The sequence below is a fragment of the Lemur catta genome, chromosome 2 (assembly GCF_020740605.2).
Source record: "Lemur catta isolate mLemCat1 chromosome 2, mLemCat1.pri, whole genome shotgun sequence".
Lineage (NCBI taxonomy): Eukaryota > Metazoa > Chordata > Mammalia > Primates > Lemuridae > Lemur > Lemur catta.
In genome coordinates this window covers 84,001,911-84,026,505 of record NC_059129.1, presented here as the reverse complement: position 1 = coordinate 84,026,505, position 24,595 = coordinate 84,001,911, and the positions used below count along the sequence as shown (strand labels likewise).

The 24,595-nt window shown below is 37.5% G+C and overlaps 1 protein-coding gene across 3 annotated transcripts in view; it reads right to left on the bottom strand.

Moving 5' to 3' along the window:
- ZNF292 (zinc finger protein 292) overlaps positions 1 to 24,073 on the bottom strand; it is a 93,344-nt gene extending 69,271 nt beyond the window's left edge. The window contains exons 1-2 of one of the 3 annotated variants that reach the window (XM_045543981.1): positions 23,988 to 24,073; positions 23,589 to 23,785 (exon numbers count right to left, since the gene is read on the bottom strand). In XM_045543981.1, the coding sequence (XP_045399937.1) occupies positions 23,589 to 23,756 (168 nt within the window). In that variant the 5' untranslated portion in view covers positions 23,757 to 23,785; positions 23,988 to 24,073. Of the gene's footprint in view, positions 1 to 23,588; positions 23,924 to 23,987 lie in introns of those variants that run through there. The other 2 variants (XR_006733532.1, XM_045543982.1) reach the window with 2 other exon arrangements.
- Between the last annotated feature and the right edge of the window lie 522 nt (positions 24,074 to 24,595).

Here is a 24,595-nt window from a genome sequence, read left to right as displayed (position 1 = left end):
AAATTTGTAGACCACAATACTCTCCAAATGTAAGTGCGAGTGTTTAGAAGATTACAGAAGTAAAAATGCAGGCAAAAAAATATTAATACAAGGAATCTCCCCTGCCAAATTATTCAATCATGTATTACTTCTGCCCCTTCACACATAGCACCAATTCACTAGGCTATTTCATCTTTGCATTGTTTCCAATACTAAAGGTATAAATCGTGCAAAGACTTTTAGAGTTCTAATTAGCTTTATGCAGTTTTTCACAAATTTGGCTCCATAAAAGTACACATTACAATGTTGACTTTGTGCATAAGCATTGTGCGTGTACGTAAAAACACTGAAACGTCCTCAATAAATGAAGAGATGTCCTATTTGTACATCAGCATTTGTGACAGACATAATCTCTTGAGATCTCAACTCTTTGTGTGACTTTGTATGTGGTGGTGACCCATCATGATTTTTGACTGATCTCATCAAAAGACTTAGTTGGACTATCCATCATAGTATTTCAGATGATTCCAGTTATGAAGCTGGGTGCACACAATTACCAACCATAGTGATATTCATTGCACTTTTTGACCTATTTCTTTATGAATATGGTTTGTCTGCTCATAACTGTTATTATATCCATAAGATCATCATTAGTATACTTGTTTATGCTTGGAAAAATATGTATATTATTGCCTACTTATTTTATTGTATAAAGTGGCCAATGAAGTGTTCTGTGGTGTCTTTATGTTTCTCAAATAAATCCCCTTTTAAAAATCTAAATAAACATCTTTTAGAAGTTTTTTTATGTTATTTTTTTCCAGAATTATATTTTTTGGATTTTGATTTTTCAGGCTTGTGTTTTTTGGGATTTTAGACTTTAGGGATTTTGATCTTTCAGGATTTCAACATTAGAGATTATGGCATTTGGGACTGTGTCTTTTAGGATTATGGCCCTAACCTAACTGAAGGGGACTTTTTTTTTTTTTTTAAATTAACTTCTTAGTAAGATACAATATGCTTAAATTTCATGTTGCATTTTTTTGCCGGGGCCAGCCTAAAAGGAAAAAAAATGTATTTGACAGCAATATATATTTTAAATTATTTTACTCCCTATTACTTTAACTGTTGCAAAGCATTCTATTTTCCTTTAAGTTAATAAGATTCAGCTCCTTGTTAGCTATAAACTCTCTTTAGTATAGCACAACCTTCCTGAACCTCAGGTGTCAAAGACTTGAATAAAGGACCAGTCTTTCAATTGTAGGGGTAAAAATTCCTATCTGTAGTTTTATGGAAAGGCAGTATTTTTTTCTTTTCAGAAACATTCACTGTTTTCATAGTAATTATAACTTAAGTTTAAAAAACAATTGGCTCCTACACAGAAAACATCATCTGCTTTTAAAAAATTATGTAAAATACTAACTGGATGAATGTTCCATTGGGAAGATTATCATCTACAGAGCCAGCAAGACCAGTTTTATCTTCAGTAATATCTCCACCCAAAATTGTCACAAATAGGAAAGTTAAAGCAGTAGGATTAGAAGGTAGAAAACCTCTCAAATAGATCCTGACGTCTTGCCATTTTATTGACTTTTTTAAAATATGTAATTTATTTAATATGACATGCAGATTCATTACTTCTGTACTAATGTAAAGAATATTGGATACAGCAAATATAACAGTTTGCTTTAGAATCAATAATCTGATAGTTAACTCACTTTTACTCTTTTCTCCTTCAATTTCTAGAAACATATTATGACTGACTTTTTAAAACACATATCATAACTTCAAAGAAAAAGCTATAACTAGGGTGCACAAAAGCAAGAAATGAAAGTCAGGAATTCAGTAACCAACGAATTGAGAATAAATCCTAGAAATGAAGGCAGTATTAACAGAACACTTTAATCAACTATATAGAAATAATGGCAGATATGTAGTAAATGTTATTTTATTGAACATACAAGAGGAATCTTAAGATCTTAAAATTAGCAAAGTTAGGGTTTTAAATATACACAAGAAAACCCAAATATGAAAATGATGAACACAATCATATTTAGATGTCTACAAATAAACCATTTAGCAAGTCAGCACTAATAAATTAAGTCACAATAACTCTTCTCCCTGCCTCACCAGCTCCACATCCTCTGAAGTGTGGGTGTGCTTTTCTTTTAACACAACCTCCTACTTGGGGAAATTTTTGAAAGATAATTTACATGATTGTCATTTGCTAATTTATTTAAAAGGAAATAACCAAGTGGAAAATTTCTGAACTACCAAGTATGCTAATAATAGGATTGAAAAGTTCTCATTAGATGTTTCCTAATTGTTTAAATTAAGATATAATAGATTTTTAACTATGAAAACACACTTACACAATTATTTCATTCTCTCACCTCAACCATTTTTGGGATCAATGACTTTTAAGGACGATTCCATCATAGTTATATCCCACTAGAGTGAATAACTGCATTTACAACCATGGTATTTTATTCATTACTATTTTTTTGGTAGAGAAGGGATCTCAGGATGTTGCTCAGGCTGATCTCAAACTCCTGGCCTCAGGCAATCCTCCTGTCTCAACCTCCCAAAATGCTAGGATTATAGGCATGAGCCACTGTGCCCAGCTGTATTTTATTTTTTAAAAAAGCTAGTTTCCATGGACCAGCAGTGAACCAAATATGCGGTGTATATGGTGGGGGTGGGGGTTGGGAGGAAGCACTGGTACTAATCTACAATTTTCAAGCACTAGGACAGTACATAATTTAACTCCTTTAGTCCACTGCATCTATTAGGGGCCGACCAAAAAACAAGCAGTACACAGTAATTTGAACCTAATATTTTACTTCTCTGTGTGTGCTTCAGTATTCTCATATATAAATGGGGATTGTAACCACCTATTTCAGAGGGTTGAGCTAATATTCCCTCTGACACACAAATATCATGCACAGATTTAACAGATTCTCACACATAGTCAGCACTTAATAAATGTCAGTTAATAAGAGTACTACTGCATATCATACATTCACATTTACTTTGTAAGAACTGGGTGATCAAACTGAATCTTTGCCCTGAATATAGATACCCAATGTCAAAAATGAGATGAAACAAGAATGGTGAGAAGGAATATAGGGTGTTCCAAGAGTCTCCACACAAAGGAAAAATTCTGTAAAGTTTTATAATGAATATTTTCTAAATAAAGGTACATTTAGCTACCATTTCCCATTTTCCCTATGTATGGCAACTTTTGGGACACCCTGTATAATTTCAGTAAGTAATGGCTTCTTTTTTTTTTTTTTTTTTTTTTTGAGACAGAGTCTTGCTTTGTTGCCCAGGCTAGAGTGAGTGCCGTGGCATCAGCCTAGCTCACAGCAACCTCAAACTCCTGGGCTTAAGCGATCCTACTGCCTCAGCCTCCCGAGTAGCTGGGACTACAGGCATGCGCCACTATGCCCGGCTAATTTTTTCTATACAGGTTTTTACCTGTCCAAATCATTTCTTTCTATTTTTAGTAGAGACGGGGTCTCACTCTTGCTCAGGCTGGTCTCGAGCTCCTGACCTCGAGCGATCCACCCGGCCTCCCAGAGTGCTAGGATTACAGGCGTGAGCCAACCGCGCCCGGCCAGTAATAGCTTCTTAAAGGCACAAAATTTCACCCTTCTCCCAACAATTAAAACCACTTATTCAAGAAGAAAAGAGACTACAATCATTCAACAAGATTTAATTACTTATAAGTCAGTAAACTAGGCATGGTCTCTTTCTATAAGGAGTTCCAATTTGAGGAGGGGGAGAGAAGCACACAATGATAACATATAGAAACTATGAAAAACATATACAGTTCAACAAAAAGAATGGGGAACAAATCATCGTAATCCTTTTAGTAGTATAAGAAAGCCTCATGAAAATGTAGGATTTGAAATGCCTAATAATCTTACCACAGACTGAGGGAAAGAGATGTGGTGAAATCAGGACGACAAAAGAAGGAAATACTAAAGGAGAGCGCTAAAGCAAAAGCACAGAAATGAGGGAGCATATGTAAACTGTAGTGTAAGAACAGACTACAAAGCCCTAAGACTACAAAGAAATGAGATATGGCTGCCAATCAGCCAGGCTGGGGCACTGTGATCATGAAAATTCTTGAATGTAAAGCCAATAAGCTTAAATTTTATTTTTCATGGAACAACAGCATTTTATGTGGTGCTTATTAATGTGATGGGCACTGTACAGACATCTTATTAATCCTTATAACTCTCTAAGGTAGATATTACTATTAATATTAGCCTCATTTAACAAATTAAGAAACTCAACCCACAGCTCGTAAATAGTGGAGCTGGGATTTCAACTCACGATGTCCAACCCAGAATTTGAACTCTTCAACATTTTGTAGTCTTTTAAAACTTTTAAGGAAAGAATATGATTACCTATGCTTTGAAAAGATAAGTGATAATCTTAGTGACAGTACAGAAGATTGACTGGAGGAGAAAGGAATGGAGAGCAGAAAGTATCTTCATAAACACACACAAATCTTCATTGAATTTTCCTACGACAAGAAACTAAGTGGCCAGTAACAACACATCAAACCTAAGGGAGCGGGGGAATACCAATAGGCTTTCCTTTTGGTACAGGGTTGGGGGGTGTGCATAGGGAATGGAAAGGGATAGTGGATGAGTTCCATTTCAGACACGTTCAATGAGAAGTACCTACTAAATGTACATGAGGCACAGTTCTACAGGTGGTTGAAAGAGGAAGACAAGAACTAAAAGTCTAAAAAGAATGGACACCTGGAAATCCTACCCAGAGTCACAGGAGATGCTGTCAGAGCACATGACTCCTGAAGATTAGGACATAAAGCATGGATAATCAACCAGGCCATCACGAACCACATGATGAGAGAGAGTCCTATCTCAGACATGATGATGCGGTGAGGAAAATGCTTGATGCTTGCTAATGGAGTCTGGAAGGAAGAAGGGAACATTTGGGAGTGATGAGGTTGAAGACATACTACCCTAAAATACGGCACCTTGGCATTTGAGCAAACAGCAGAAGCAAAAAGGATCTCTCTGGCCTTCTCCCACCCAGCTCCCTTGAAACAGGCCATAAAAGAATTCTCTGACCTTCTTCTAAAGTGGGTCTGTAAGACCTTCATTCCAGAGGTCCCTTCCCTATTCCCAGAGGGAAGGAATGTCCTTATCTCTGAAAACACAAGAACACAAAGAAGAATCTGAACAAAAGGGCCTTCCCAAGTTTCCTCCAGTTTATTACCGTTAGATCCTGCCCCCTTTTTGTCTGATCATACTTCCCCACAATGTCTACTCTTTATCAAACCTAAGCATAAGAATAGACAGGTTTCCCTGTTTCTTTGGGTCATTTCTGAAAGTTCCCATGTCATGTAAATCTTTCATTAAATAAATTTATATGCTTTTCTCATCAATCTGTACTCTGTTATAGGTGCCTCAGCCATGAACCTAGTGATGGGTAAGGAAAAGATACTACTTTTTCTCCCCTACAAGTGAAAGACATAAAAAAATTATAAAATTTTGGATCTAGTCTTCTCAAATATATTAATAATAGTTACCATTTACTGTGTACATACATCGGGTGAAAGCAAGTCTGAGCAAAGACAACTAAGAAACAGTCACAAAGGTAGAACCAGGAGAACAGGGTAAATAAATTGAAAGGAGATAAGTTTAGATGGGGTCACAAACATTTGAAGTGCCAACAGGGACTAAGCAGGCAGCCATTTGAACCCAGAGCCACGTGTAAGTTTAATATTGCCGTATCTTCTGAGTTTCCAAAAGAAGCCTGAAATTCATTTTAACATGAAAGTTTGTAACTTTTAAAATGCTGAAAAATTAAATTTTCTTAAAAACAATGTACAGGCACATAACATAGTCTTTGGGCTGCTACTTAAGTCTACAGTTAATAAGTAACACAGACATGCCAAGTAAGTGACTTTTAAAAGAACATTTTCTTTAGTGTGGTGAAGGGTATAATCCAAACTGCAAACGGAAGGTAAAGAAATGAAGACAATAAATATGGTGTCTTTCCAAGAGGCCCAGCAATAAAAATAAGAAAACAAGAATTAAAGAAAATTTTTTTTAGGAAAATAGAAGTTTCATGTGTGGAGAAGAGGGGTCAGAAGAAGGGGAAAAATCCAAATATAGATGACCAATGAGAAAGACATGCACATGTCTATACGCTGAAGGACAGGAATGATGGAGAGACAGGAAAGCAGATGGTGCTCCGAGGAGGTGGGGATCAAGTGTACATAAGAAAAGATCCTTTGGAAAGCGAATAGCCACTTCTGCCTTGGGTTTCCAAGGAAGAAAATAAAAGATCCAGAGAAAATTTGAGACGAAGAGTTGGAAGAAATATATAAGACAGCCTACGTCTTCTCAAATTTTCAGAAAGAATTAAACATTAGCATTGAGTATGTTTGTGGAACTGCTTGTGTTTAAGTTTCACTATTATCTAATATTATTGTTCCTCTGATAAAATACAATTTCTCTATCCATACTATATATACATCAGTGCCATGCTTCCAGAGGAATATAATTTATTTTAAATCTTAGGTACCAAAAAATGAGTTTATTTAATGTGCCTTAGTATGGAAGGAGCACAATTAAGAATCTTTAAAAATTAAATGAAATGTATGAAAGCCTTCGGCAGTGGCTTTATTATGTCTCTAAGACATGTATGTTCACTTCCTTTGGGAGGGTACAGAGAAGAAAGCAGTAGAATGAAGAAACATACAAACTTTTGTGTGTATAAAAAAGAAGATATTGTCAGAAGACAACTATGCTTGAACTGCCTTAACAACCTCTGCCAATTGTGCTGTTATACTCTAGATTAGTACTTGTCAAACTTCTCCAGTGGTAACTTTTCTGTTTTATACATTCAGGTATCAGGTAAGACTGGGGGCGAGGGGAAGGGGTAGTTCCCTTCCCCTGCTCCCTGAAAATTGGAAAACCACTATAATAGATGACAAGAAACTAAACAGTATTTTACTAACACTAAGATTAATATTCTTGGACAAGCGGCATGGCTGCAGTTGCCTAGAGGTGGCATGGCTGAAGGTGGCCTCTGAGGGGCCCGTGATAGGGCCTGTGTCTTGTCTTTCCTAGAGCTGTTGACCTGCTGCTTGGGTGCCAGTAAATAGTTGCTCCTCCTGCCTAGTGGCTGGGCCGCACTGAAAGCACATCATGCTATCACCCTGTCACCTTAACAGGAAACACACTGGTATCAGAAAGAAGCTCAATGTGGAACTCTTGAGCTATTCTGAGTCTTTCAGATATGTCTATTGCACGTAACATCAAATCTGTGGGTGAACTGGGAGATATTTAAGATGACCAAGGACACATTCATCTTAAAACTGAAGCAGATTTTGTCATTTTCCGCCCTGAACGTGGGCAAAAGCTTACGGGTACAGTGAATAAAGTGTCTACTAGACACATTGGCTACTTAGTACAAGGCTGTTTTAATACCTTCATCTCTAAATCTGAGCATATGTCAGCGGAGCATTGGCAAATCACAGACATAAACATGAGTGATGAACCAAATTTTAAGTATTTCATTTACACTCAGATGCTGCTGGAGTATTCTGCATTTGGGGAAAACAAAATATCACTAGTTTACAATCCACATGCTCTGAAGTTTCTGAAAAAGTAACAAAGACTGCCACTGAAAAAGCTGCTGAAAAACTTCCAAATAAAAAGAAAAAAAGACCAAGATATGTTTGAAATAGATGATGGTATCACAGAGCTAGCCACTTCTGCAGTTGTCACCCCAAAGGAAGAGACAGACCTGTAAATTATTAATAATAATGTTGAATGGCCTCTGGGAGGAAGAGCCAAAGAAGAAAAAGCACCAGGAAAACCAGGACAAGGACTCTATTTTCCAAGGCAATGACTTCAGTGGTTACCATTGACATAAAAAGGAGAAAAAAAAAAAAAAACAACACAATAAAGAGGCTAAATTTATCCCACTTTTGGAACACTCACCTAAAGAGAAAAGGGAAAAGTAATTTTCTTTAGTGTATTTTAAACACAATTCAGTTTATAAAACGTTGATTTATAGACAAGATGAATAAATACTTGAATGACATGAAATGTTTGTGTATCAGTGTACGAAACAGGGAACACTTGATTAGGAGTTGGAGGTCTTTTGTGCTAAAACTGCAAAAGTGACAAGTTAATTTGAGGAATAACAATGTTATTAAAGTGTCATTTTATAGTACACGTACAAAAAAAAGGTTAGAGCTGCTCTCACTCTCAACTCTTCCATTTTCCCAGATTTTACACTCTACATAAAATTATTTCTATAATCTCCAGACTAGCAAAAGGACTTTATAATATTCACATCATTAAATAAGTATATGTATTTTATTCCACTTTTTATAATAGGTTCAGTCATTATATGCCATTTTATTTTGCTTTGTGAAAAACTCAGGACATTTACCAGTTTGCAGTTTTCCTTTATCATGATTAATACAATATTTCTGTTGTTTGACTTAGAATTGCTGAACATTCTAAATGTTTCTAAAGTCTCCAAAACTCTAATGTACCACACAGCTATTGACTGGTGGGAAGCAATATTCACAACTCTTTCCTTCCAGGTACATCTGTGTTTTCTTTTTTCTTTAAGTCTGAGAGGTTGATAGAAAGAGCTATTCTTTTATACTCGTTCATCTGTACCTCAACCATTCTGATTTTATTGTGTGTTGGAAGAGGAGAGCCTGATGAAGACAGGATAAATGTGATTCTGAATAGGGGAAAATTTCCTGATTACTTTTTAATGTCTCAGCTACTATAAATTGTTCTGACGATAAAACAGCTGTTTACTGCTTTCATTGAGAAAAGTGGAATGTGTGTTGACTAACTGGGAAACACTGAGTAATGAAATGACAAACTGGTTGAGGCTGATAATCAATGCATGGCCATATTAATTCATTTAACAGATATCTGAAAATCTACTATGTGTAACACATTCTACTAGAGCCGGGGATATACAGCAAACAAGGTGGATGTAGTTCCTTCCCTCATCAAGGGTCATAGGAGAAACAGATGTGTGTACGCGCAAACACAGTATAAGAGAATACCGAGAATCAGTAACTGTGTTAAGTGCTATGAAGAAAAAGAAGACTGTCCACTCACTGTTACCTTTGTTAGTTATCTGCAAGTAGATGAATGGGTGAAGTGAACTCTCCATGTCAGCTATTTTTGTTGCCATTTATCTAGTACCAGACATAGTGCTGGTCTCACAGTCTAATGTCTGAAAATAAATTCTGCTAGTGGTATATCTTGATGTAAATCTAAATGATAGGATCTAGAGTTTGGAGAGAGGCAGACATTCATAATGTTTGTCTACAAGTAATGCCAAACAATGGAAGGATGCAGGCCAATGTCTTTGATTACAATTGAGATTCATGTGAGTATTCAGCCCTTGAAATGTAGCTAGTCCAAATTGAGATGTACTGTCAGCATAAAATACATACCAGATTTTGAAGATGTACAAAAAAGAATGTAACCTATCTCAAATTTTATATTGGTGATACTATAACATTTTGATATTGTGAGTCAAATAAAATATCATGATAAAAATACATTAATGTTCTTTTATGAAGGAAAATTTCTAATATACTCCACTTAGATATATTAATAGCTAACATTTACTCAGTTCTTCCAGCATCATAATAAGCAAAGTACTCAGGAAACATTATCCCTTAATGACAATAGCTATAAGGCAAATACAAGGACAGAGGCAAAAAAACAAGCCTGAAGTTCCAGAGAAGTGTCAAAGTCGGAATTCAAATCATACTTCAAAATCTGTACTTGTAGTTACTATAAAATCCTAGCTTCTCTCTCATCCTCAGCCTTTCAAATTCTAAGTTTAAAATTTTGGACAGAGGAAAGGTTTCAACTATAACACCAATAATCTTCTCCTGGCACATCCACGCACATCAACTAATCCCCCTACCCCTCCCACATAGAAAAACATCTTTTACAAATTACTGTAAAGTCTAATCCTGCTTTAAAATGTAGGCTTCAAACAAGTTGATAAATCAGTAATTTAATGTTATTTTTCAAAATTGTAATAATAGATGACTTGAAGATAGTGGAATCATTAATGTTTTAAAATTATGCTAGGTCATTATCATACATAAAATATTCAAGGTGTTTACAAAGGAGTCTTAAGTGTAAATGAAAATGTTATTTTATATTACAACAATCATTTTAAATAACTATGCCTTTGATCAATTCTTCTAAACAATAAGAGGTCTCCATTTCAAGGATAAAGAAACAAAGAAAAGCTATAAGCAGCATGCCAAGGATCACAACAATGATGTGAAAATTAAAATCAATGTCCTTAGAATCCCAAGATTTTAATTCACAGTATTTAATGGGCTGTTAAGCAAAGTAAAGATAAAATCTAAGCTGTAGGGGGTTTCTGTCAAATAAAACAAAAGATTAAAGATAAATTTTGAGGGAGAAAAATGCTACACCACAAATAGTTTCATTCAATTATAGGTAAATCCTCACAGGTCTTTTCGTGATAACATTAATTTCTCCTTAGGCAACATCTGCAATATCAGGTCATCTTTTGAGAAATATTTTATAAATAGATCATAATCCTGAATATACGGACTCATTCAATTTCACTTACTAGGGCTAATTCTTTTTTTTTTTTTCCTTTGTTCGAGACAGAGTCTCACTCTGTTGCCCGGGCTAGAGTGCCATGGCATCAGCCTAGCTCACAGCTACCTCCAACTCCTGGGCTCAAGCAATCCTTCTGCTTCAGCCTCCCAGGTAGCTGGGACTACAGGCATGTGCCACCATGCCCAGCTAATTTTTTCTATATATATTTTTAGTTGTCCAGCTAATTTCTTTCTATTTTTAGTAGAGACGAGGTCTCATTCTTGCTCAGGCTGGTCTCGAACTCCTGAGCTCAAGCAATCCTCCAGCCTTGGCCTCCAAAGTGCTAGGATTACAGGCGTGAGCCACCACACCCGGCCTAGGGCTAATTCTTAATTACTAAAGAAGCAGTAATTTTATGACACAAGCATTCAGAAATGTTTCCTGTAAAATATCTTCATGCTGATGATGAACTTCGTGGTAAATTTATATGGATAGGTTTAGTCACGGTATAAGTCACCAGATTCAAACTATCAATCTTTTGATATTAAACTTTATGTTTTGTTTTTTTCAAATAATATAACTTTGTAGAATTGTTTAGGAAATTAAAAATTTGCATTTTTCTCAATATAAATTGACAAGAATATTAATGCTTTTGAGTTAAATGTACAATGATTTTTTAAAGTTTTTTATGTTGACTGAAATCTATCATATTTGCAAAAATTAGAGAAAGACCAAGAATACATGTATTATGTTTATATCAAAAACTACAGGCCGGGAGCGGTGGCTCATGCCTGTAATCCTAGCACTCTGGGAGGCCGAGGAGGGTGGATCGCTTGAGGTCAGGAGTTCGAGACCAGCCTGAGCAAGACCCCGTCTCTACTAAAAATAGAAAGAAATTAGCTGGCCAACTAAAATATATATATAGAAAAAATTAGCCGGGCATGGTGGCGCATGCCTGTGGTCCCAGCTACTCGGGAGGCTGAGGCAGTAGGATAGCTTAAGCCCAGGAGTTTGAGGTTGCTGTGAGCTAGGCTGACGCCATGGCGGCACTCACTCTAGCCCAGGCAACAAAGTGAGACTCTGTCTCAAAAAAAAAAAAAAAAAAAACTACAAAATGGGCCAGGCACAGTGGCTCACTCCTATAATCCTTGTACTTTGGGAGGCAGAGGCAAGAGGATTGCTATAGGCCAGAAATTTGAGACCAAACTGAGCAAAACAGCAAGACCCCAAATTAAAAAAATTAGCCAGGTGTGGTGGCGTGCACCTGTAGTGCCAACTACTCAGGAGGCTGAGGCAGGAGGATCCCCTGAGCCCAGGAGTTTGAGGTTGCAGTGAGCTATGATGATGCCACTGTACTCCAGCCTGGGCAACAGAGCAAGACCCTGTCAGAAAGGAAAGTAGAAAGAAAGGAACAGAGAAAGGAAAAGAAGGAGATACGAAAGGAGAAAGGAAGGGCATGGGGAAGAAAGGAAAATACAAAATACAAGCTATTTATTTTGAGTAAATAAAAATTCTAAATGCCCGGTTTTGATGATAGTGGCTCATCTTTAAAAAGGCGGCAAAATCATTCCTATTTAGTAGAAGTAATTTTTTTCAATACCACAAATAACAATTTCAATTAACTTGGGTAAATCAAAATTACTACAGGACTTAATTTAAATATTTGATACGATCACTTTCTGATATCCCAATAAAACTGTCTGGGATGAAAAATCAGCATCAATTGTTAATTACAGTGGGCCCTTCATAACTGTGGATTTTGCATCTGTGAATTCAACAAACCTCAGAAAATATTAAAAAGAATTAAAAGTAACAATAGAAATAAGACAAAATAATACACTATAACAACTACTGACACAGCTTTTACAATGTATAGGTAGTATAAGCAATCTGTAGAAGACTGAAAGTATACAGAAGGATGTGCTAAGTTATATGAAAATACTGTGTCATTTTATATAAAGGGTATGAGCATCCAGGGATTTTGGTATCCAAGGGGGGTTCTGGAACCAATCCTCCACGAATACCAAGGAATGACCATACTACTTTTAATTTCAGATTACCTCTTTCTAAATACAAAACCTCTGTTTAGGAGTTAGGAAGCTAATACATAACATCACCTCCTATATTAGGCATCAATAAGGATGCCAAATGTTTCCCATGAATATATTTTCCAGGTATCTAAATACTTATTTTTTAAAGCACTGCTTAATTTTGGCCATTTAACCATATGCCTCTGTCTTCCTAAACAAATGCTTAATAAAATCTAACACTTTTTAATGACTCAAGGTCATACTAAACAAGTATTATATAGTAATAATAAGGTCCTGGGAGGCAATTTGGATAATCTGAGCCATATAAATAAACTAAATGGTTCTTAAATCCTGTGATTTCACAAGTCTTCAGAATAACCAATTCATTGCTAGTAAAGCATCTAACAGTGCCTGTTCTAAACATTAATTCCCCTTTCTCTTCAATCTGCTTGGCCTTGCCTATCACTCCAAGTTTTATCCCATTTGCAGACTGTGGAAATTAGGTAACTAAATTTCTTAACTTGTATGTAAAATAACGTTACTGATTTTAAGCAATGACCATCTATGTGAGGGTGAGAGAGTCTTCAGCCAAAGATAATGCAGAAGCTTTAAGAGCCATTTTGTTCTGCCTTTATAGATAAAGGTCTACACTCTGGATAATCATATAAGCTTTAATTTTGAATGCCAGTTAAATGGCATTTTCTGAAACAGCAAAGAATTCCTACACAATCTTAGTTCAAATTATTAATACTTCCTCAACTGCATAAAGAGCAGCAAAATATATTTGACAAACATGGCTCTCCTCAATCTCATAAGTATTACAGGAAGACTAAATGTACAAACAGCAAAGTTGTCATTAAAGATTTAAGAGTCAGTTTTACTTCAACTGAAAAAATTTGTACTAGGGCGAAAAATCAGAGATTTCAGGATTGCCTTCAGAAGTTTAACTTTTGCAAATTTTTCACTGAATTACCAGTTGATTTTTTCCTATCCAAATAGTGCAGTGTCTCCCACAAACTGAGCACTGAATAATTGCTAATGGAATAAATAACAAATAATTTTTCCTGCTAGTTTCATTTTTTGTTACTTTTTTACTAATAGAATAAAAGAGTATAATCTATTTCAGGAAAAGAGTTACGTGTCCTTTAACAACAGAACACTGGAGAAATAGGCAGTAAAATACATTGAATTTGAACCCAGATTATATCCATATTCTAACTCTGGGACATTGGGCAAATAAAAATTCAGAGTGTTAACAGCTGAAGACTAATAAAGCTCTGAGAAAAACCTCAAACAAATACTTACTGAGAACTTACTACAGTCAAAGCATTATATGTGCAATGAAGGATCCCAAAATCTACAGGGGAGACAAAGAGCATAAAGAGGCATCAAACTATATATCAGACAATATAGAAATAAGGCAACAGATGCAAATGTATTTTTGACTCATATATTTTTCCTAATGAAAAGCTGACAAAGTTTGAAAAACAATTTTCAAATAAATTGAAATCAAAGTTAAATTAAATCATAATGGAAAACTCATGACATACAAGCAACATGACATAACTCACTGACCAGAAGTCAGAAATAACTATGGGGGCATGTGCAGACCAGAGAAAGTGTACACGGAAAAGACGTCATCACGTTGGACTTTAAGCTACAAGCAAAATTGATAAAAATGACTCAAAAACTACTGGTTAATAATGCCTTCCTTGTGCCAGGCACTATGCTAAGTACTTTCATCGTTACTGTCTATTCAACTACCTCTTACGTGTAGGTATTATCATCCCCTTACCAGAGCTAAATATTTCTCCTGGATTGTAAGAGAGCTCATATTTTAATTCAATGGCATTTGGCTTTCTACTATATAACACTTCAAAGTTATCTAAGCAAGTCACAAAGGCAGCAAAATGAACAGGTATTTTTGTGAGTAACAAATAGACCAATCTAGATGGGGCAGAAAGTTCCTGTAGAAAAACAATGAAAAAAAGTAAACAACAGAAGAGGGAGAGCACTGGGGTCATACTTAAATTTAGATTTTTTTCCTATGCACCAGTATCTCTCAAACTGGGTTGTGTGGACATAATGTTAGGTTTCTTGCGTTCACTGCAAGAAATTTAAAACTGCATTTTACTTTTGATGCCTCTCCTAAATAAAATATAAGAATGTTCTGGGTCAACTAAACTATAAGGCCAGCTTAAACATAGGGACTTGCCCGCTTTTGTGCTTACTACTGAACTGAAGCCCAGTGATCTCCTAAAACAATGTTTTTCAAACCGTTGGTTAGGACCTATTAGTGGATTATTAATACAAAATCAAGAGCAACATTTAAAAATAAGTGAAAACAGAATGCATCACACATAGTAAGAGTAAATACTGTTTTGTGATAATTTTGTTTCAGTGTGACAATTAAGCAGCAAAATAAAAAGTTACATCTTACTTAATACAGGCTGAGTATTCTTTAACCCAAATGCTTTGGACCAGAAGTATTTCAGATTTGGGATGTTCAATCCTTATAAACTGAGGCTAAAACTTGTAACTCTGATATCTACAGATTTAGTCCCTTGGGTTTCTGCAAACTGAAATCTGAGAAACACTGTTACAAGTACTGGACTGCCACTGAGGTAGAAAGACAAAAGCAGGACTTTAGGGAATTTCACAAACTGAACAGGAAAGTTAAAAGCAAGTTCATCAGAGCAAGAACTAGGATGTCATTATTAGCCTACACAAAATAGAAACAATACAATACAGTAAATTCAGACCATATTTAATATTAAAGAACCATGGTCAATAAAGAGGTTATTCCACAAATTTTCCAAATGTCTTTCTTCTATTTAGAGATTGAGATTAGAAAGCAGGAATAGGAATGCCTTTTGCCAGCCTAAAAGGTGCAGTCAGATGTGGTTTCATTACAGAAGATGGATGACAAAAAAGAAAGCAGAGACAATGCAATAGAAAAGAAAAATTTAAATTGTAGGGAATAAAGGGACAGAAATGGTCCCTAAAGAATCACATCTCCCTGCACCCACATTATTGTGTTGTCCACTTCCCCACAGAGAGTCTAGATTTGACCACTTAATTTACAGTAGCCAATGGGACATCAGCAAAGGAGACGCTTACAAAATAAAGCGTTTGTGCAACAGAACTTACTTTCTTTCTCTTGCTGTCATATAAAGAAATCCTCCAGGCTACCTTACTAGAGAAGAAGGGTAAGAGTACAGAGATGAGCCAGTCCACATGAGACCCTTACACCACCTGCCTGACAATCACCAGACATATGAGTGAGACCATCTGGGACCATTCCGTCCCAGACAACCTGCCAGCTGACTGCAGAACCACCCATCAGAGCCACAGACTTGTGAACAATAATGAAAATGGTTGGTCTTTAAGTTACTAAATTTTTGGATAGTTTGTTACATGGCAATAACTGATACACCGTACTTAAGAAAAAAACAACTCAAGGCCTATAACATGTTGAACTTAATTTTTATTTTAATCCTTCAAACTTGGAAGGGTAAGAATTTAGACAATGTAACTGCTAATCATCTACACTTACAAGATTAACAAAAACTCCTTGGTTTGGCATCATAAACTCTTAGTCTGGTTCTTTTTTATTTTTAGTAATTTTTTATTTCAGCATATTACAGGGGTACAAATGTTTGGGTTACGTATATTGCCTTAGCCCCACCCGAGTCAGAGTTTCAAGCGTGTCCATCCCTCAGACAGTGCACACCGCACCCATTAGGTGTATATATACCCATCCCCTCCTCCCCACTCCCATCTGCCCAACATCCAATCAATGTTATTACTATATGTGCACTTAAGAGTTGATCAGTTAATACCAATTTGATGGTGAGTACATGTGCTGCTTGTTTTTCCATTCTTGGTCTGGTTCTAATTTATCTTTTCTACCCCATTTTTCATCCCACCTTGACATTTTTCTCCAAGTGCCAGTTTGCACACTTGTTTCATTTCTCTGAGCTTTTATTCTCATCCTTCCAACTTCTCTTAGGTTATCTAACTAAACCCCTTCAAGACCCAATGTAAAGAGTGTTTTCCTTCCTGCTTAATTTTTGCTAAACTAATTTCAAGATGCTCTACTTCTCTTAATCCATACTCCACTTATGTTTATCATTAGATACTTTACTGTCTAATATTGTCATTTAACTATTAATATATGCCCTAGATTTTGTAAGCTCTTTGAGGGTAGAGGTCTACTCCATAATTCTCCATAGCTACTTTAGCGTTCCCATAAGAGGAATTAAATATCTGAGTAAAATAAATTAAGAAAAGATATTATGTAATTGAATTTTAACAAGTCTTCTTGGCCAAATATACTATTTAGAGACCATTAATTTTTTTAATGTAAATTTAAGGAAGAAAAAGTAACATTTTTCTGCTGAGGTCCATGATGCAACTCTCAATGCCAAAAGAGAAACAATGAATCAAGAGGCTCTCCTGAAAAACAATATGTAGTTAGAAGTTACAAGGTATATGTGGCAAACATTTTAATGAAATTTCCATTTTATAAATATAGAGGATACCTGGCCAGCCATGGTGGCTCACAACTGTAATCCTAGCACTTGGGGAGACTGAGGCAAGAGGATCGTTGGAGACCAGTTTGAGACCAGCCTGGGCAACATAGTGAGACCCTGTCTGTACAAAAATAAAAAAAAATTAGCCAGACACAGTGGTGCATGCCTGTAGACCTAGCTACTTGAGAGGCTGCAGTAGCAGGATTGCTTGAGCCCAGCTGCAGGTTACAGTGAGCTGTGATCATGCCACTGTACTTCCAGCCTGGGTGACAGGGCAAAAGCCTGGCTCAAAAAAAAAAAAAAAAAAAAGAAAGAAAGAAAGAAAAGAAAAAAGGAGGCTACTCATATTGACTGGCTAATTTTTAAAAACTGCATTTATCTGTGGCAGTTGGGAAAAATAATCTCTCATCTTTGATAGAATCTCAATGAAAATAAGCATAGCAGCAGTTCCACAGTTTCAAAAATCTTATTTTGCAGGTTATAAAATGTTATAAAGGTCAACCAACTGCAGAATACATCTTCTCTCCCTTCATTTTAATTTAGGACCAAAAAGTAACAAGGGGGCAAGCAAAGCTTTGTACAGTTTCCCCCTTTGCTAAAATTGGTATAAGCACATTCTGGAAAGTAGAATTTAATATCTCCAGCATGCAATCATACTAATTATGAACATTTAAAAAATTATTTCCCATGAGCATTATCTAAACTTTTAAAAGTTTAAATGACTTATTGCTCCCTCAATACCTAAAGTAATTATCACTAATTAACAAGCAAGCTATCTTTTCTTCTGATTTGAAGTGTCCTACAAATTAACTTTAGATAGCCTCTAATAGTAAAAAGAAAAAAGTCTAAATTTTTTAAGGAAAATGCTTAAACAATATCTAAGATTTTGCTGCTACAATTAAAGCTAAATAAAGTATGCAGATAAACAAAAGAATCAACTTGTATCAAACAAAAACTACAACCAAATGTGTTAGATACATAATTCAAATGCTCAGTAGCTCTCCTAACAGTTTCAATTTGATTTTTATTTCTTATACCAATAAGGCACTAATAATGGGCAATAAAATTCTAACCCTGACCCCCCAGCCTGAAATGCTTATTACCTACTTTGAACTCTTTATTTAAATTACTATACATAAAATTAACTTATACTATCAATAATTAACTGATTAATTAGACATAGCTATAGACCAGAATTATTATACTCCTGTAAAGCAGAAAATCATAAATTCAAATAAGCAGCTATAGAATGATCTTGAAAGTATGTTTTTGGGTGAAAAAAAAAAGCAAGATACAATAGTTATCTTTAATTTTTTTAAAAGAACAAACTAGTTCTGAAAACTATTAGGGGATTGTCTTTGTGGAAGATGACTTGGAAGTATGAGTGGGGAGGAGATCAAGTTTTTGTTGTATGCCCTTTCCCAGTGTCTGAATTTTTTAAAACTATTTTCAATATACTATTATACATTTTCAATTAAGAATAAAGCAAAACTAATTTGTCAATGATATACTGTCTTTTGACATCTCTTCCACTGTCATCTTGAAGTGATATTTAAATCTTAGTTTATTAAATGTATATCCTACTAAAGTCTCCTGTACCTTAAATCTCCTGTAACGACTAAACCTAGGTCCTTGCATATAACTGCTTTCTTAAAAGTACAGAATTTCAGTTACAACAGAAAGTCATATCTTTGCTTTAATCGGGATAATTATGTATGCTGAATAAGCTACCCTCTTTAATGTAGTAAAACAAATTGTTTTAATAATTGTTTAAATAATTGCTTGTAATTTCTGCTCAGAAGTAAAAAGTTTCTTGACCTCTCATGGTCAGTATGAATTATATTTAAATATAGTTGAAGATCATTTACCTGGACCTGTTCCAGATTAACTATATTTCTGGAGTTTAGCAATCTCAATACGAAAAGAGTATGACTAAAAAAATTCTTCTTTCTGCTATTTCTCAAAAGGGCACTATAGGTATCTAGGAAGAGGGATAAATTTCCATTTGGTGGGACTGTCCTGATCACTTCAGAAAATTTAGCATCCAAGGTCATGGGCGCTAAATGCCCAGCAACAACCAAAAAACTGATTCCACATATTTCCAAATGCCCTTGAAGAGAGAACTGGAGGCGGAAAAAGTACTATGCCCAGCAGAGTGGGAAGCACTGCTTACGCACGTGTGTGTGTGTGTGTGTGTGTGTGTGTGTGTATGAATGAGCAGTATACACACACACTCTCTCCCACAACTGCTATTCAACCCGCTAAAAATAGTCAGCCACCAGACGATAAATGACCAATACCAGTTGCAATCAGTCCTCCAGCCCAGTATACAGTGCTGACAGCAAACATCACACCCCAACAAATCATTCTTCAACTATGACAATGGCTTAATTTTTCCAATGAATGAGACTACTTTAAAATCCTTTTAAAACAAGTCCTGTTAGAATGCTTCGTTGAAACTCCCAAATAAATAACCTTCTTTTGTACTGTACTTATCTCAGTTACAAAAGATATAAATCAGTTTGCTACAAAGATTTGTCTACTTTCCTCCAGAGATTGTAAACTCCTTGAAGTATAATCATGGTCGCCTAGCCCATATACAGTAGGTATTCAATAGAAGTGCTGAATGAGTGACTACTAACCCAGCTTAATACAGTACTAGTCCAAGAGTTTCCAACTGTAACCAATTTTTATATACAGTAAATTTCATAATGATCCTAAAGCAAATAAATACAGGAACTTACTTGTGGTTATCCTATATTCTTACATTAAGCCAATTTTAAGAAAATTAATGAGTTGACTGTATTACCCATAGTAAAGCTAACTTTTAAAAAAATAAGGAAATTTAAGAGTTGGGCACGGTGTTGCAGATCTGTATTTCCAGCTACTCAGGAGGCTGAGGCAAAAGGATCACTTCAGCCCATGAGTTTGAGGCTGTAGTGCACTATGATCCCACCTGTGAATAGCCACTGTACTCCAAACTGGGCAACATAGCAAGACCCTGCCTCAAAAAATAAATGATATAATGAAATTTAAGATTTATGACAGGCACTCTAATATGCCCATCCTCTACCTACCCTTCCTGCCTCCCCCTTAAGCCTTAAGCAAATTCTCATTTAAATTTGTAAAAACTGAGGCTTATTTCCAGGAAGTTACCCAATATAAAGAGCAAAACAATACCATTAACAATAAGACAAACATTTGATGACTTTCATTTCTATTTCTCAGAACTCAAGAAATCTGTTACTATCCTACCTCATTAAAAAAAAAAAAAGATAAGTCTATAAACTTGGGATCATAAGCAATTTCTATTTTTGTGGGCTTCACTACATTCTCCAGAAACTCATCTTTTGCTGAGGTAAAAATTCAACTAATTCATTTTTTTAAACAAATGCAACAATGAAGATTATATAAACTCTGAATATGAACACTGACAATATTAACTCTGGAGCCCTCTAACTCTGACAAACATTTATTCATCTTTGCCTTCTTTAAGCATGTGACTATCCCAGTTTTACAAGAAAAGTTTAAATAGAAAAAATTATATGATAATCTCAAGGTTAGAAACCAAGACAATTTCTAGCTCCTAGCATTTCTAGCAATGTATTTAGATTGCTCCAATAAATTCTATAATTGTTAACCTCTCAAATTCACATCAAAGTGCTAGGTAATACTGGCTAAGATATAACTTTAAAGAAACAAATGTTTCCAGTTACCTCCCATGTGACAATATTACTAACATAAATAGGTTACTTTAAAAAAGAAATCCAGAAAATGTTTTAGAAGGAATCAAACATCAGATATACTCTGTACCTATTCAAATAATGGAAATCATTTTTAAGTGCACTTAAATTATTGTGGGATTATAGTGTATGAAATATTTTTTAATTTCTGAAATCTACAAACCCAGCATTTGTTTCATTACTGTTTAATGGTTTTGTCAGTAGTATCAGTCAATAAAAACAATTTATGTGTGGTATGACTAATCACTTAATAAAACTAATACAGGAAATTACTTCCATTCTGATTTTTAAATGCTACTTCACCCATATAAAAAATACCTCTAAGTGATAACTTTATGATGTCACACATCCTCAGAGAGTCCAGCTTGCATGACATGCCACTTTCCCGCAATTATTAATCCTGCTTATAAATATTGCTGGCAAAGAGTATTTACATTGATTGGCCTTAAAACCATCAGTGGACACTACTAGGGGGAAAATGCCTTTCAGCAAAGCCAGGCTTTAATACTTTTAACTGATTAAAAAGCTGACTTTTTTTAAAATTAATTATTTATTTATTTATTTATTTTTTGAGACAGAGTTTCACTCTGTTGCCAGGGCTAGAGTGAGTGCTGTGGCATCAGCCTAGCTCACAGCAACCTCAAACTCCTGGGCTTAAGCGATCCTACTGCCTCAGCCTCCCCAGTAGCTGGGACTACAGGCATGCGCCACCATGCCCAGCTAATTTTTTCTATATATATTTTTAGTTGGCCAGATAATTTCTTTCTATTTTTTTTAGTAGAGACGGGGTCTCACTCTTGCTCAGGCTGATCTCAAACTTCTGAGCTCCAGCGATCCGCCCGCCTCGGCTTCCCAGAGTGCTAGGATTACAGGCGTGAGCCACCGCGGCCGGCCTATTTATTTATTTATTTTTAATTTTTATTTTATTTTTTTGAAACAGAGTCTCGCTCTGTTGCCCGGGCTAGAGTGAGTGCCATGGTGTCAGCCTAGTTGACTCAACTTTTAAGTGAAAGACTTCCTATTATGGGTATCTTACTGCAATAATTTTTATATCTAAAATAAATATTTATATCTAAAGCCAATTAAGAATGAATGGGTACAGGATAAAGAAACAGAAATCTCAACAATTCTTAATACTAGGATTCAAAGGAATGTCTGAATCTCTAATTTTGCCCACAGCTATTCAACAGACCTATTTACTTTAAATGGGGAGTTTTCACATTGCATATCCTCCTCCACAAGTCACCACTTGATCTCTGTCTTTGTTTTTAAGATAATGAACAGCCATCAAATAATTTGTGACAACAAAGTGCGTACAGCAATGGAGACTCTTTTGTATGTGATCAAGTATCCCTGATCTTACAAAGGAAACACTTCAGAAATGGGAGACTAAAAAGGAAGTGAAAATGTAATCTACTCTGAAACGCTAAAATGGTCCACCATTGTTCGACCTTAAGGTCAACATCTTTTTGGAACAAATTCTCTATAAGGATACATTCACATTAATTCTAAATGTGACCTGTATAAATTGTATCTTTTTTCCTTGTTAAGAAGGCAATCCAACCAAGATCTTCAACAGAGCCAGCAACACCACCTTAAAATTTGAAAGGTAACATAAGGCTTGTAATTAAGCCCAAATGTAGACCCAAACTCTCCGATTTCAATCATCAGCAAACAGTGTTATTAACATTCCAAATTCTGGTTAGAACGCAGTTACTAGCAAACTGTGTCCTGGGGCAAGAAAAGGAAGGAAAGGTCTGAAACTGACCAGAGCACAGGTCCACATAAACCTCTCCCACTTCATCAAGCGGCCAAATAGGGAAGACTCCAAGAAATGGAGGGGAGTGGGGAGAACAGCGAGGGAGAAAGGGCAGAAGAAATCGTACTCCTTGAAGGGTGAAAGCAAACGAGAAACAGACTCTGGAAAAGCCTCCCCAAAGGGACATTCAACCCACGAACAGACAGACGTACAGGGACAGCTCCTCTCCACTAAAGAGAGCAATCTTTACCACGATAGCGATGCACCAAGCAAGTAAACGCAGGAGGGGACGACATCCGCCACCAGCCCCCTGCCAAACGTCTCGCCCAGCTAGAAGGGGTCGGCGGGGACTGCTCCTCCGAACATCAACAAAGGCCCCTTCAGTCCTAAGGCGAAACTCGAACAACAAAGGCCCGGAGACAGCGAGGACAGGGCCGGGGCTGGGGGCGGGACGGATGAAAGCAGGGAAACGCAAAGGAATCAAACCAGTGGGGGCGGAGGCCCTTCGGAGTGGGAAGCAGAGGCGCAGAGGCGGGAGGCGCGGTAATCCCCAGTGCACAATAAGAGAAGGAAGAAGAGGACCTGGCCTCCATTCTCCTCTCACCCTCTCCGATCCCCGCCGTCTACATCTCCTCAGCCGCCTGGACCGCGCAGTCCCGAGTTCGGGGAAGGACAGGGGAGGGGGAATTTTCCGCCCTGACCACAACTCCCTTCCCCCAGCCGGGAGCTGCAGACAACAACCACCGCCACAACGGCAGTCACACAAAGGCGCCTTCCTGATACTTCCCGCTCCCAGCCGGGCGGCCGCGCCGACGATGCCAAGGCAGCGGCTATCACCGCTCGGCCGCCTGGCGCTCGCTCGCCCTCTTCCCCCTCTAGCTGGGGAAAGGGGGAGGGGGCCCGGGCGCCCTCACCTGGCACAGCTGCTGACAGTACTCGGTGGCCGCTTCCACGGCCGGCACCGGGCTCTCCCGCAGCTGTCGCTCCAGCTCCTGGAGCCGCTCGCCCAGGCGCTGCAGCTCCGCGACGCAGCCGCCTTCGCCGCGACTCAACCTCTCCTGCTCGGCCTCTTCGTCCGCCATCTTCACACCCCGCTCCGTCGCGTACGCACCTGGGTCACGTGATAACACAATGCCACGTTCGGAGGGGTCACGTGCCGGGCGCGCTTGCACGCCGCCGAGCACGTACAAAAGGCCCGATGGGGAGGATGAGGGGGGCGGGGAGAGTGGCGCGAGAGAGCCCGAGGGAGGTGAAGGCAAGGGGAAAGGAGAAGGGCGGGGTTGGGGCGGCGCGGAAAACCGCGGTTAACTTACCCCGAGCGGGAAGTGGGCAGCGGCGGCTGAAAGGGGCGGGCTGGTGGAGGCCTGCTCTCCGTCACGTGGGCGCCGCGACGGGAAGAGGCCTGGGGAGGGGCTGCCCTCTGCAGCGTCCCTCCTGGCCTGGCTTTCCACAGCCCCCGAGGTCTTCTACGGAAATACGCCCCTGTTCCCCAAGAGGACTGCACGGGGAGAACTCTGGGCGGCCGGGGGTAATGGCTGCATTTGCGGTTGGTCCGTAAGCAGGCCAGAGGCAGAGGAAGAGGGAGGAGGTAAAACCCACCCATGGACCACAAGCGTGAGAGCCAAAGCTGCACTATGAACTGTCAAAATTGTCTCTGACTTCTCACCAGGCAGGGGAAGAGGAATCAAATGCGTGAGGTACCAGATCTGTCCCGCTTGACTCTTCTTCTCAGGCCCAAGAACTCCTGTCCCCGGGAAACACATTCTCTAGGGGGTGGAGGCAACAAAGGAAAATAACAATTGGGTCAGAGCAGAATCAGGTTCAATCCTCTGTGTGGAGAACGGAGCAAACTCATGAGAAGCATAGTTTAAAAGAAGTCAAACAGACTATGAACAGACCAGATGATTTTTAAACCACAAAA